Source organism: Chaetomium globosum, genomic scaffold (genome assembly GCF_000143365.1).
Source record: "Chaetomium globosum CBS 148.51 scaffold_7 genomic scaffold, whole genome shotgun sequence".
NCBI lineage: Eukaryota > Fungi > Ascomycota > Sordariomycetes > Sordariales > Chaetomiaceae > Chaetomium > Chaetomium globosum.
In genome coordinates this window covers 129,619-143,046 of record NT_165982.1, presented here as the reverse complement: position 1 = coordinate 143,046, position 13,428 = coordinate 129,619, and the positions used below count along the sequence as shown (strand labels likewise).

The window sequence follows — 13,428 nt, the reverse complement described above, 5'->3', positions numbered from 1 at the left end:
GACCCCACATGGGAGATCATTCTTGGCGGGACAGTGTCAGGCGCGCAGCATTTACACAGTATGTAATGGAAGCTATTAGTTGCCCCACTAAAACGTCCCTCCTCTACAACTAAACACCAACTTGTTGATGCCATCGCTCATGGACGAAGGAGGAATAGGACTCGATAGTTCCGACGATATCCAAACTCAAGTCTTCAAGACGACTCTTGCCGAAATAGAAACATCTCGAGAAAATCCAGAGGAGCCTAGCGAGTCCCACGACTGCTGCGTCATCTGCCTCGACGCCATCTCCGACCCTTGCGCTGCTCTCCCCTGCGGCCACGCCCACTTCGACTTCATTTGTCTCGTGAGCTGGCTGCAGGAACACCCAAACTGCCCATTATGCAAGGCAAACGTCTACAAGGTCCGCTATACGGACGCCCAGAAAGCCGAAGCATTCTACCGCGTGCCCAACACTCCCAGGAATCGCCACGAGCAACATGATACACTCCTCGACACGGCAGGCCAAAGGCGATTTACATCTCACAATGACTTACTCCGGGAAACGGAGAGAAGGCGGCGAAGGCCACCACCCACCGTGGACGAAGCCATCCTGCGCCGCCGTAACATCTATCATCACCAGCTGTACTCCCTACGTAAGAACACCACCTCCCCCTCCTACGGCGAGCCAAACACCAACCAGCCTCTCTTCTCAGACATAGGATCCAACCGGATATCCCGATACCGCCCACCACCGACTCCGGTACAGTTCAGCTCCACGCCACACCTCGTTTCCCGCGCCCGCCTCTGGATCCGCCGCGAGCTGCAAGCCTTTTCCTTCCTCTCCGACCCCGACCCCGACGACACACCCAACACCGCCACCCCCACCACCACAACCTCACAATCCCACCACCAACAATCCCACCACCCCACATACCGCCCCAACCACAACGCCGAGTTCCTCCTCGAGTACATCATCGCCATCCTCAAGACCGTCGACCTCCAAGACAGCGCGGGCCAGGCAGAGGCAATGCTCGCCGACTTCCTAGGTGGGGCATCCACGGCACGCCTCTTCCTGCACGAGCTGCGCAGCTGGCTGCGTAGCCCCGCGCCGGGGCTGGCGGCGTGGGATCGCGAGGTGCAATACCCCGCGGCGCGGCGCGAAGCAGAGGGGGGAGGAGGGGAGGGGCAGCAAGGGGAAGGGTTGGAGAGTTACAGCCGTCGCCGTCGTAGCCGTGGTTCGGTTGGTGGTTGTGATCGTGGGCAGGGTGATGAGGACGATTGGGGTGGGGTGTATGAGGATGGGAGGGGGAGGTCGTGGCGGGACCGGGGAGGGGATCACTGGCGGGCGGGGACTTACGTGGGAGAGTGGGGGAACAGGAAGGAGAAGGGACGGTGAGGTGAGTGAGGAAAGGGCTAGGAAGCTGAGGAGGTGAAGGGATGGGAGAAACGTTTGGACTATGATACCCGGTTTCTGGTCTCATCCATGAAATCTGATCTTTTCTATTCTCCTTATATAACTGCTAGCTATTCCCATCATTTCAGCAAGTGTCGTTGCGGCGCTTTGGAACAATGTATCTTATCGTTACAAATTATCTGGACATATACAACCCGCAATCATCGAGTCAGCGCAAAACGACCGGATATATTACAGGTGCGAAGCGCTGAGGGCCACAGCCACCGCTGGTGTAAAGAGTGGGCGCATGGGATGCGTGTCTTCATGTTCAACGACGTCGTATTCTTCCCACCTTCCGCTTCCCACCTTCCACTACGTCTCTCCCTATCTCCCTTCCCTCTCTTCAGACATAACGTTTACAAGGAACCCGGAAACGGAAAACCAGTAGCACATTGGGTGGGATAATTACATGCCCTCAAACTCGCCACCAAGGTCGTCCTCGTCCAAGTCGCCCTCCTGAATCTCCTTGGCCATTTCCCGCTCACGTTCCCGGGCCTCTTGAGCATTCTTAAGTTCAAGGCGGTGCTGGTTCATGGGGAATCTCATGGCCTAAACAGTAGGTTCTCGTTAGCAAGACTGAAGGAGAAACAACCCATACTGGCTGGTTACATACCTTGACGCTCTCGTCATGCAGTGCCAGACAAGCACGAATGCGGTCGTGGAACGCCTCACCCGGCTCCCGCGTGGCGTACACATCACCAACCTCCTTGCTCTTCATGAACCCCCGTTCGCGGTCGAGAGCCGCCTCAATCACACCGTCACGGATCGCCTTGGCCACAATGTATTCAGCGCTCTCCTCGGAGCCCAGGTGCAGGCGGATGCAGATGTCGCGCAGGGAAATCCGGCTGTAGCTCAGGCTCATCATGCGGATGCCCGTCTTGATGACGTTCTGGCGGAGGCGCAAGATGAGCGTGTAGGTGCCATCCCGGCGAAAGGTGTCGGCGTGCTCGGCAATGATGGTCTCAAAATCCCCCAGGTTTCCGACGCGGACGGCTTGCACGAGTAGGAAGTAGGGGTGAAGCGCCGTCTCCATGCTCGGTTGGCGGAACGTCGCCCGGTCGGGGATGTCGCCCATCAGCAGCTCCACAACAAGCAGCAGCTTGGTGGCGGTTTGGCTGAAACCCAGCGCGCACGCGCTCGAGGGAGCCTTCCGCGTCGCCGCCGTCAGGTGCTCATGGGCTTCTGTGTAGCGGAGCTGGATGGCGCGGGTGCGGCCAAGGTAGTAGAGGAAACGAGCGACTTGGTTATTTGCCGCATTCTCGGGGAACTGGGTGTGCGAGACTAGGAGGTCGGCTTGCGAGATATGCGACGTGAGTAGGTAGTTCCGGAGTAGGAGAACGATGACCGTGGCTTGTGTGTCGACATCCTTGCGGAGGACGGCTGTCCTGAGTGCCGCAAGGAGGGTGGGTCGGATTCCCACGATCGGCGACTGAGGAGACGGCGGAAGCGGGGCAGTCTGCTCCGCAAACAACGAGTAGTAAAAGTACACCTTCGCAGAGAGGCTGTCGAGCGTGCGGCGGTTGACCGACCGGATCCGTTCGACCAGATACTGCGAAAACTCGAATCCTTTCTGGAGCTGTTTGCTGTCGTGCAGGACGACCTGTGTGAGGATCCCGAGGAAGACATCGACTTCGGGGATGACATCCTTGACCTCCTTCTTCGCACCGTTCTTGCTGGCGGCCTTCGACTCGCTGTCAATCTCCATCTCCGGGCCGGACTGGCGACCCAGGGATACGTCCGACTGGCCGATCGCCTCCAACATCTGCCTCGCAACATTGGCGCTGGCCGAGGATGACAGGTAGGTCTCTGAGATGGCTTGAGCAAGGATATCAGGGGTCAGGCGTTTCCGGATCGACGAGATGGACCGCAGTGCGCGCAGAGAGAATCTAGCGTCGAAGAGCGCGACGGCACGGTCTAGAAGGGCGAAATTGTTCTTGATGTCTATTTGCACGGCCCCTGGTCAGTCTCGGCGGTCTCGAACAGCAGATGGGGCGTGCATACCGTTAATGGTCTGGGCGACAGGGTCAACCTTGGCCTCCCCCTCAGCAGCCTTATCAGCATCGTCCATGGCGACGTCGCCCTCGGCATCGTTCGGCGGCGGGACGGACGACTGTTTGGATGCTTTTGACGGCGGAACCACGACTGTCATCTCGTCATCACCCTCCTTCTTGCTCGCCTGCTTGCTCTCCTTCTTGCCCTTGGGCTTGAGATCTTTGCCCCCTCGGTAGCCGCCGTTCTCGACGGGTTCCTTATCAGGTGTCTTGCCGGGCATGTCGAAGACTGGTCCGTGTGGTAGTGATAGTTCGTTGCGTGGCCGCCGATGAGAGACGGTCGGTGGTGATGGATAGCGCTGGTGCGATCGCGGAGCGCGCGGCGAGTTGTTGGTCCAGGTCAGACGGACGACCCTCGCCTATCTTGGTTTGTTTGTTGGGGGAGGGGGGGGTGGGCGCTCAGCAGTCGGCCAGGGCGTGCTGGGTGAGGAAAAAGTGACGGAGGCGCAAGTGCAACGTACTACAGGCGATCGAAATCACTATCGCCGTGGTGGATGGGGGTTTGCTGTGCTTGGGTTTGCGATGCGGGAATGGAAGGTTCGAAAAGCTCGAGGGCAGTCGGAGATTGGGGAGACAGTCGCCAAACGTGACACAACCCGGGAAGCCGCTGGAGCTGGGTGGAAGCTGGCCAAGGTACTGAGCTGTCCAGTGGTACCTGTAATTTACATGTACAAGTGCGGGGCAGTGCAAGTACAAGCTTGGGCCATAATACTTCGCCCAGCTGCACTGTACCAAAACCAGTGCACCTGCATGGAGAAGGCAGTGGTGCGGCTCGCCCCAAATGACCCACTTGGGCTGGCTGGATGCTTTGTGACGTTGTCGATTTGCTGCCTGTTGGGTCTCAGCTTGTTCCCATTTCTGCGCAACGTTCCCAGAAAAAGGACAATGGCGAGGATCTTATAGACCAACCCGAGTAACTTCCAAGTTGCGCAAATATGTCGCGTCATTCCTTTTCCTTTGTCAAATAAAATTCCCTCTATTAGTATCTATCCAGGCTTTATTCAGGTCTCGCATTTCGGCCACACCACCCCGGCTTATTCAACACCGATTACCACAAAACCGGGCGCGGCTGGTGACCAGCGGACCAACTGGCACGCGCCTGGAGGCTCTGAACATCACCCAGCTGATTGGGTTGAAACAACCTTGTCTGTGCCCAAAAATACCGACGCCTCAAGCATCTGTTCCTGCGCCGTTCCCGCACCACGGCCTCTTTCCTAAAGCGGTGCCAAGACTATATCGCCTGTTCAGAATGGAGAGGCACTCAAATAGAATTCGTTGGAGCTGTGTATTTCAACGTGGCTGGGTTCACAGCAAGTGGAAGCGTCACACAAAAACACCAAGATCTTGCATGACCTGATATTCCCTCTAAACGCGTAGAAAAGACCTAAGCTGGAAGGAACCAAACAAACAGACCATACTAGTTACGACGATTCCGCTCCAGGGGCATTAGTCCTCCTCGTTCAGATCCGCCCATCCATACGCCAGAATCCCTAAGTGCCAATGAGATACTGGCCCAACCACATATTCCGAGCCGGAGAGTTGTCCGCTATCCCATGCGCCGGTCCCATAAACCTTTTCCCATAAAAGCAAGGCTGTAAAAAAGAAAGGGAAAAAAAGAAAGAAAAGTAGGGAAAATAGTATAAGAAACCAGCTCGTCTCGTGGGGAAACAAAATGGCCCAACAACGACAGCTACAACCGGTCACAGGTCGCCCTTGCCGGGGACAACCTTGGCAGCCTGGACGGCGCTCATCTTCTTGATCCATGAGCTGTTCGGCTGGACCTTGCGGACCGTCCGCAACTCCTCGCTCGAGTAGCCGGGGATGCGGATGTTGTAGGTACGCTCAAGGACAAGCTGGATGTCGCGAATCTCCAGGATCTTAGAGCCTCGCTCTTTGGCGTTGCGGCAGGCCTGGTAGAGGACATTGTCGACGAAGGAATCGGCCATGGTGAGGACAGACTGTGTCGCGTGTTAGCAAATGAAGCGCCGATTGCAGGTTGGAAAAGACGGAGTCTGCTCACCTCCTCCACTTCGGGAGTCAATAGATTACCCTCTTGTCCTTCAGCCGTCCCACCACAGACCTGGCGTACGAGCTCGTCCAACTTCTTCTTGTTGAGGATACGTTCACCCTCGCCCTCGAGTTGGTACGCAGGCGCCTTGTTCAACGCGGGCTGGTTCATGACGCCACCGCCACCGCTGTATGTGGGGCGGCTGGTGTTGTTGCCAATCCCACCAATGTTGGGAACAGGAGTCGGCATCTGCGCAGCCTTCTCGTGAAGGGTTTTGGCGATCGGGAGCTTGGGCTGCAAGTTCAGCGCCGCCGTTTGCGGTTGCGGCGGGTGAGCGTGCGAGTGTCCTTGTTGCTGCGTTGCACCAATAACGCCGAGACCCGACGCGGCGTTGCTTCCGGGCCCGGTGGTGGGGGGCGCTGGGATCCCGCCGGGCCGTTGCGACGCCAGATTTACGGCAGCCGCGTGCGTGAGAGGGCGAATGTTGGTGTTGGCGGCCGTGGGCGTCGCCGACTGCGGGGTCTGCAACCGCGCAGAATTCTGAGTCGGCGTCCCGGCAGATGGCATTCCAGCCATAGATGTTGCAGCAGCGATGGTCGTATTGAGAGGTGCAGGAATGGGTTGGGTGCCGGGTTCGACTTTGATAGGTGGGGGTGGATGTTGAAGTTGTTGGGTTTGCTGCGGTTGTGGCTGGGAAGTGTTGGGTTGTGCGGGAGGTGCTTGGGTGACCGGAGACTGTTGTGCCTGTGCGGGTGTTGCCGGACCTTGGGACTGATGTTGAGGTGGCGGCCCTTGTTGCGTAGGCAGCGCATTCACCGTACCTGGCACGCGACCGGCCGCCAACTGCTGCTTTTTGGCAGCCTCAATGGCAGCATTGACAGTTGCGGTGGAGCTTTGCATGGGGTTTGCGGGAGCTGCGACCGGCGTCCCATTGTTCAATCCTGGGCCAGACTGGGTTACGCCTTGTGATCCCGCAGTTTGTGGACGTCCCTGGTTGGCGGTGTTGGGGACACCGGCGCCGTTCTGCGCCGGCCGCTGGCTGTTTCCACCACCATACTGCTTCCGCACCATGTTGGCAAACGAAATGGCGTCCGTGTATTGCTTATGGAGCACCACCTTACGTTCTTCCAGTTTCTTCCGCTCCTCGGGGGGCAAGGAGGGATTCTCCTGCAGATTTTGGTCGATCGACTTCGTTGTGCTGCGGGCACTGTCCATCGAGTATAGTGCCCTTGCGTATTTGCCCTTGATCTCCTCCAGCCACTTCGCCTTGTCCGGGACGTTGTTCGGGGCTTGGAAGTGGATGTCGTTGACATGGCTTACAATGTGGGGGGGCATTCCCCTCGCTTGCGGCCCGGCTGCCGGTGGTTGAGAGGAGGGATTAGCCATGCCATTTGAGGACCCGGCACCCCCTTGAGTAGCCGGACCTGCTTGCACGTGGGGTGTAGTTTGGGTTTGGTTCGGCTGCTGAAGGGGTTGCGGCGGCCGTTGCGGATGCTGTTGCTGTTGCTGGGGCTGCTGCGGCGGCGGCGGCGGCTGCTGCTGCTGCTGCTGCTGTTGTTGTTGTTGTTGCATCTGCTGTTGTTGCTGCAACTGCTGTTGTTGCTGTTGTTGTTGCTGCTGGTTCTGCACCTGGGTGCGGCGCTGGTGAAGCTTGGCTACCAACATCCGGCCGAACTCGGCAATCTTCTTCTTTGCTTCCTCCTGCTGGGTAGAGCCAGGCACAGCTGTGTCATGCATCTTCCAGAGGTTGGCAAGGCCTTTCTCATACTTGACTTTCTCTTCCTCGCCGAGAAAAGTGATGTTTCGCATCATTTCCGGCCGATATATATGAGGTCCTTGCTGCCGGTTCGGAGCACCAGCGACTTGTGCATTCTGCACATTTGCCCGGCCCGCCAGGCCCTGACCAGGTGCTGGGTTCATATCGCTACTTCGGCCTGCAGCTCGGCAAGGGAGGTTTGAAGTTTGGGGGATCCCGCGGCTGGGCGATGAAAAAGCTCCGCGTAGAAGAGAGCGGGATATAGGGACTTGAATCGATCGATGGGTAACAGTTTCGGGGGGGAGGTTAGGTAGGTCACTGCAGGCTACCACGGGGTCGCGCGAGAGGGCGGAGGTTTGTTTGCAATTGGTTAATGGCGAATTTCCAGTACCATAGGGCAGAAACCCTGTTGAATTGAAAATGTTAACTTTTGGAGCGTGATAAAACTCTTCTCAGTAGACACGAGCGTTGATATGGATGCTCGGGCGTGGGAGCTTTGGAAACGTGACGTTGTCGTGCGTTGAATGTTGCGCGGAAGTTGACCAGCCCATTCCTTTCACCGTGTAGGGAAAGCCGTGTGGCGGACCCAGCTGCAGCTGCTTCGCTTAATTGGCTGGTCGGCCTTGCGAAGTCGGCAGAAGCAGCCATGAACCTTGAACCTTGCTCCATGTTGGGATCATATTTTGGGGACCTGCAACGCATTTATACACCAATATAAACATCCCTTTTGACGACTAAAAGTATATAGATAACCTAACTACCTGTGGTTTTATTGCGGCGGCGGAGCGAGGCTAGAGTTACGACCCCCCATGCACCAAGGGGAAGGGGTTGTAAACGAAACCACATTCCAACAGTTACCTACCTAACCTAATGCAGGCGTTTTGGCACATCAAGAATCCCCATCAGCGACCCGCAAGATGTGCTCAGGGTGACAGGTACAGGCGCACATGGGCAAATGTAGAGACCAACAAGTAATCATCACCATGTTTGATACCTATATTGACCGAACATGGAACCGCCGTCTATAAAAACAGTCTATCCCATCCTTGAGGTGCCGGAAACAGGCTGCACAAGAGATTGGGCCACCCACATCAAAATATCAACCACGCCGCCCCGAGCCTCCGAGACTCCCCAGTCCAGAGGATAGCAGACACCTTCCCATCCCAGGTTACTTCCACAACAGTCCATGGTTCCAGGTATCACCATAAGCACTACAAACGCCACAGGTCAAGTCATGAGACAAGAAATCTCGTCTCACATCCTCAGCGGCTGTGACGTCCCGCCGCGCCGCCGGTGAACCTGCAGGTTCCCTCCCCGCCTATCAGGAAACCCCTAACCTCGCGGGAACAAAACCATTCGGCAGGACAAAGCGGAAGCGGACGCTCGAGTTTGGAGAGACCGGCCCTCGACTTGGGCTCCCCTCCATTCGTTCTATCGCCAGGGTCGCGATTATAAAGCTGCATTACACAGAATTGAAACAGACGTCCGCCAAAGATGCCACCAGCACCCATCATACATGCACCAGATAGTTCGCTATGACCGTTTTCGCAATTGTGTTTTTGTTTTATCGTCACGTCATCATCATCGTCGTCATTGTCGTTAGCGTTGTTGGTATCGATATCAAAGGTAGTAGAGACGATGAAAAAGGGAAATCGTGATCATGTCGGGCCAGGCCGGCGCCGCCCCAAATAAGGTTTCGATGGTAATGCTAACGTGGAAGAAGGGTGCGCGCGGGCCGCTTGGGGCCGTCATGGAGATGGAGAATCGACCTCCATGCTAACGTATTCATAATAAGGAAGTTCCCGTGCCAGTGACTCGCCGGCCAGGATCTCATCCTCGCTCGAGCCGGGCTCGTCGAGCTCCTCGATCCTCGGCGGCGGAGGGTCCGAGAATTGCAGGCTCCGCCGATCACCGACCCTTCGGCGCAGGCGGCGTGCGCTGGAGCCGGCCTCCTCAGAGTTCAAGAAGGACCGGATATCCTCGCGATCCGTGTCGCTGCCAATGCTCTCGCTGATGGTCCGCTTGCCGATGCTGCCCGAGGTCATTCGTTTGTGGCGTGCCGCAAGGCGCCGCTTAATCAAGAATTCTTGGTATTCATGCTCCTCCAGGTCTGTTTCGTCTGAGTCGCTGCAGTTGAGGTTTCCGAGATTGAACATCATTCTTTGGTCAATCTCGGGGCGAGTCCGCGAGGTCGAGCGGCTCCGGTCCGACTCGGCGTACTCAATGGCGCACGGCCGGACCACTCCAGGCCGCTCGTCGTCGCTGTCGCCAAAGTCGCTCAGCTCCTCGACGATGAACTCGGTAAACTCGACTTGTGTTACAATGCGGCCTATCCTTGCTTCCGGCGCGGGTGGGGCCGGCGCAGGTGGCCGCTCTGACGCCGCTGAAGGCGAGTGACTGGTCGCATTCCGTGGCGCCGAAGCCTCCGAGTCCGACGAATCTGACGACGACGACGGGGCAGATGATGAGCTAGTAGAGCGGGGAGAAAGTTGTCCGGGACGAATCGCAGTGGAGTGGCCGAAGTTCAGTCCGTTGACCGCCTGTCGGGTCGACATTGGCGGCGCCATTGGACGCAGAGGAATTGGTGGCGGCCGTTCCCCGGGCCGGGGACTGCTCTTGCGGCCAAAAACGGGCGAGGCGGTCCTGGGTGTCTCCGGTGGCGACGTCGGCCCCACGTTCTGAGAGATTTTCGAATTTGTCGTCGTTGACCACATGGTCTGTGACTTTGTGCTGCAGCCCGGACGAATTCGGTTGGGCTTTGATTCCCAAAATATTGCGTCGTTCCGCTGGGGGTCCCTGCCGCGGGATCTTATCGATGGGGCCCTTGCGAGTGTGGGGTAGACGGGATAAATGGCGGGGTGGGATGGAAGAGGGAGAGAAAATAATAAGAAAGAGAAGATTGTCCAGGAAGCGGGATCAAGGCGTCAGCACCCAAAGAATAAACCTCCAGCGAGGAGAAGATATGGGGCTTCGGTTGGTTGTCATGATAGTGTCGTGCAGACTCTAGATGCAGGTTGCGTGCAGCGCAAGCTGATTCCCGATATTGCGTTGGGGGAAAATCTGAGCAGAACAAGTCGACTAACTGCACGGGTGCGGTTGTGGGGGGCGTGAGTCGTCGGGTTTGGGGGGGCGAGTGATGCTGCGCAAATTCGCTGGCCGATGCCACGGCTCAGATGGATGTGCGCCGTTGCGCGCGAGCTACTGGAAGTCCTGTTCCTGGGCAAGGAATGGCTGCCCGGGGCCTGGGTGCCGGCGGCGGCTTGTCGGGAGAGCGGGGTGGCCAACAACCTTAGCCCTCGTGACAGAAGTCGGGATAAAGTTAAGGTAGGACCAAGATGCGGTGGGCTCTTCCGGGCGCCGTTTTTTGTATTTTGGCAGCGAACTGGTCAGTTTTTCTAGAAAGATGGGTGCGTGTCGTCCGAGCTCTGAGACTGGGCTAATTTTTCAGGGCATCGGACCGAAGATCCATCTTTTATAGTTTGGCTAGCATTTCCCCATATCTTTGTGCAGGGTTTTCAAGCCCCGAACAACACAGGGACCTCGAGCGACCTCTCCGAGGTCAAATCGTGTTAGCCGGGCGTCGTTCGGAGGCATAGCGGCAGCTTGGGCAGCAATGCTCCAGCAGACCCCCCGTCCCCCCCCCTGGGTGAAGGCCGCAAGCGAGCGCGCTATGGGACTTGCAGCCTGTGAGAACGACTCAAGCAACAAGAGGTCACGACGCAGAACCGGCGGTCGGCGCAAAGTGCCCGAGGATTTATGGGTACCGGGCTCCTGTTGTGCCAGGGCAGATCGTGGTCATGGTTGAGTTGTCCATCGGCAATGCGCATCAGAGCAGAGAGGGCCCGCGCAGAATCTTTGGTGTTCCACCAAGGCCCGATGGATGTTCTTGATGAGGTGCAACGAATCAAGGGCCCAGCTGCCACCGAAAAAGTCGGGGGTCTGGCTTATTTCTGGAGTTTGTCCTGCAGTAAGTCTGCTTCAGCGGCAACCATGCCCAATGGGTGGAAGAAGAAGCGGGATGCAAGAAGCAAGAAGTTGCATGGCTCCTGACGCGGAAGGCGTTCGTTTACACAGGGCTCGATTCCGCAAACGCGCAAGTCAAGCGAGGTGAGTCGGTGTTCGAATCGTTGCCTCTCCACCAAACGAAGAGACGATCCTTCAAAAGGATGGGCTGGGCACCACGACGAATGCGCCTCGAACGCACCGCTCAAGGTGTTCGTCTTCCGATATTTCATGATGCAGTCTTGTGCGCATGTTGAGTGGCCTGAGTGGGGAGGTGTCGTGTTGTCGGGTCCTGCTGGAAAGGAGAGACACGGCCGGGGTCCCAGCCACAGCTTCCAAGGTTGGCACTTCAGTAATGAACTTTGAGGAACCACCACGGCACAAGTTCTTTTACCAGGGAAGGATGGGGACACTGAATCGGTTGGGAGGTTTACTAAAGAGTTCCATGTGAGAATATATAAATAACTACATACCAAATATTTACTTAGCTGGAGATAGTTAGGTAGGTAGTGGGTACAAAATGGAGGGAGTGTATGGGAGCTTTTGAATGGGCATCACGTGAGACCGCGGGGCTCTCCAGTAGCTTGCCAAGACCATTCGTTGATCTGGACATGCGCTCCCCATACGAAAAGAACCAAGGTCATCTCACAAACCAAGGCTGGTATCGACAACCCCTCCGGAGTGTTTGGAGTCGCCATCATGCCATTTTTATCCGCATATCTTAAGCAAATCTCCATATCCTGTCAAGGCATTGACAGTCTCCCGTAAGGTCTCCTACCCGAGCCACCGCGCCCGACCACCCCCCCTAGCCCAACTAAACAAACACACACATATGCTAATCGCAAGACGCAAATAGCTTCCCACCACCCAAAATATTCACCAACGCACTCCTTTCCAACCCCGACATCACCTCCCTCATCCGCGATACCGAAGCCCACGAGCGCGCCCTCTTCTTCCGTCCCCGCCCCGCCCCCTCCCCCACCCGCACCAACAACCCGCCAGAACCCGACCCGCCACCACCCAAACCCTCCTCCCGCCGCCAAACCGTCTTCAACGTCGCCGCAGGCGAAGGTGACGACGGGCCCCCCACCCCAACTCCACCCGCACGGGACCGACAGCGCGCCGTAACACCGCCGTGGCGGCGGTCCTGGGCGGGGACCTGCACGCGCAGATCACCCGGCGCGGACAGGGGCAGGGGCAGGGGCAGGGGAACGGGCAGGCGGGCGACGTGGACATTGAGGTGCTTCTACACGGGGCCGAGAAGCTGTGCGCCGTGTACCCGCTGCCCGGCGCGCTGGAGCGCATCCCCGCGCAGCGCCAGAAGTATGCGCAGCAGAGCGGCACGCTGGCGTATTATGAGAATAAGGTGGCGGAGCAGCAGGGTGCGTTGGAGAGGGTGAATATGGAGAGGAGTTGGGATGAGGAGGGGGAAGGGGAGGAGGAGAAGGAGGAGGATGGAGGGGAGGGGCTGCTGGGGGACGTCGGGATGACGGAGGAAGATCTGAGGCAGGAGGAGGCGGAAGTGAGGGCGTTGGAGAAGAAGAAGAGGTTGCTGCAGGCGCGGCTGAAGGCTCTTAATAGTGATCTGGGCGGCTTGCTTGACATCTAGACGGAAGCACGTGGCGCTTTTTGGGTGAGTGCTAGCTGAGACGGGATTGGATCTGGTGTGGCCTTGGGAGACAGACGACAAGGTGAGTTTATTCTGGGTAGCAACTCATTTATACATGAGCTGTGCTAACATTTGCCGACGGTTTCCCAGCCCGCGCGAACACCTCCGTATCCTGGGCGCCCTCCACCGGGTGCCGGTCATTTATCGTGAAGCCAGGCGTGGCATAAATACCCGCCACTCTTCGACCTCGCGACCGCCCTTTCCCTGACCTGACCAGTCACTTAACCTCGGCCCTACCAACTCGGTCTTGTCGCCGACAGCGGCCTGTGCGACTTGAGATATGGTATCGGAAGTTTTTTCGAAGTGGCTTTTCAAGAAGGTCAGGACGGGCGGGTCTCTACTTCGCTAGGTTTTGGTTTAACCAGCTGAACGAGCAAGAAGTGGGCCCTTCCCGGAGTGAGTAGCAAAGGGAATGTCCACTTCAAAAGGAAGTCTGCTTCCCGGCGGGTGCAAGGTTGGCAGCTCCGGAATAGACAGTGCACCTCATACGCAAACCAAGATGTTGGA

At 57.4% G+C, this 13,428-nt stretch overlaps 5 protein-coding genes across 5 annotated transcripts; 2 read left to right on the top strand and 3 right to left on the bottom strand.

Moving 5' to 3' along the window:
* Positions 1–139: 139 nt before the first annotated feature.
* Positions 140–1,378, top strand: CHGG_09625 (uncharacterized protein; the record flags this gene model as incomplete). Its single annotated transcript, XM_001227551.1, has 2 exons — positions 140–346; positions 425–1,378. The coding sequence occupies 2 exons, from the start codon at positions 140–142 to the stop codon at positions 1,376–1,378; spliced, it is 1,161 nt and encodes a 386-aa protein (XP_001227552.1).
* Positions 1,379–1,840: 462 nt separating this feature from the next.
* CHGG_09624 (uncharacterized protein) lies at positions 1,841–3,707 on the bottom strand (the record flags this gene model as incomplete). The annotated part of the gene is made up of 3 exons (XM_001227550.1): positions 1,841–1,984; positions 2,049–3,391; positions 3,596–3,707. 3 exons carry the CDS (start codon positions 3,705–3,707, stop codon positions 1,841–1,843), a joined length of 1,599 nt encoding a protein of 532 aa, XP_001227551.1.
* A 1,479-nt stretch (positions 3,708–5,186) lies between these two features.
* Positions 5,187–7,414, bottom strand: CHGG_09623 (uncharacterized protein; the record flags this gene model as incomplete). The annotated part of the gene is made up of 2 exons (XM_001227549.1): positions 5,187–5,444; positions 5,507–7,414. 2 exons carry the CDS (start codon positions 7,412–7,414, stop codon positions 5,187–5,189), a joined length of 2,166 nt encoding a protein of 721 aa, XP_001227550.1.
* A 1,584-nt stretch (positions 7,415–8,998) lies between these two features.
* On the bottom strand, positions 8,999–9,964 carry CHGG_09622 (uncharacterized protein; the record flags this gene model as incomplete). Its single annotated transcript, XM_001227548.1, has 1 exon — positions 8,999–9,964. One exon carries the CDS (start codon positions 9,962–9,964, stop codon positions 8,999–9,001), a length of 966 nt encoding a protein of 321 aa, XP_001227549.1.
* A 1,808-nt stretch (positions 9,965–11,772) lies between these two features.
* CHGG_09621 (uncharacterized protein) lies at positions 11,773–12,861 on the top strand (the record flags this gene model as incomplete). The annotated part of the gene is made up of 4 exons (XM_001227547.1): positions 11,773–11,783; positions 12,109–12,323; positions 12,517–12,575; positions 12,631–12,861. 4 exons carry the CDS (start codon positions 11,773–11,775, stop codon positions 12,859–12,861), a joined length of 516 nt encoding a protein of 171 aa, XP_001227548.1.
* Between the last annotated feature and the right edge of the window lie 567 nt (positions 12,862–13,428).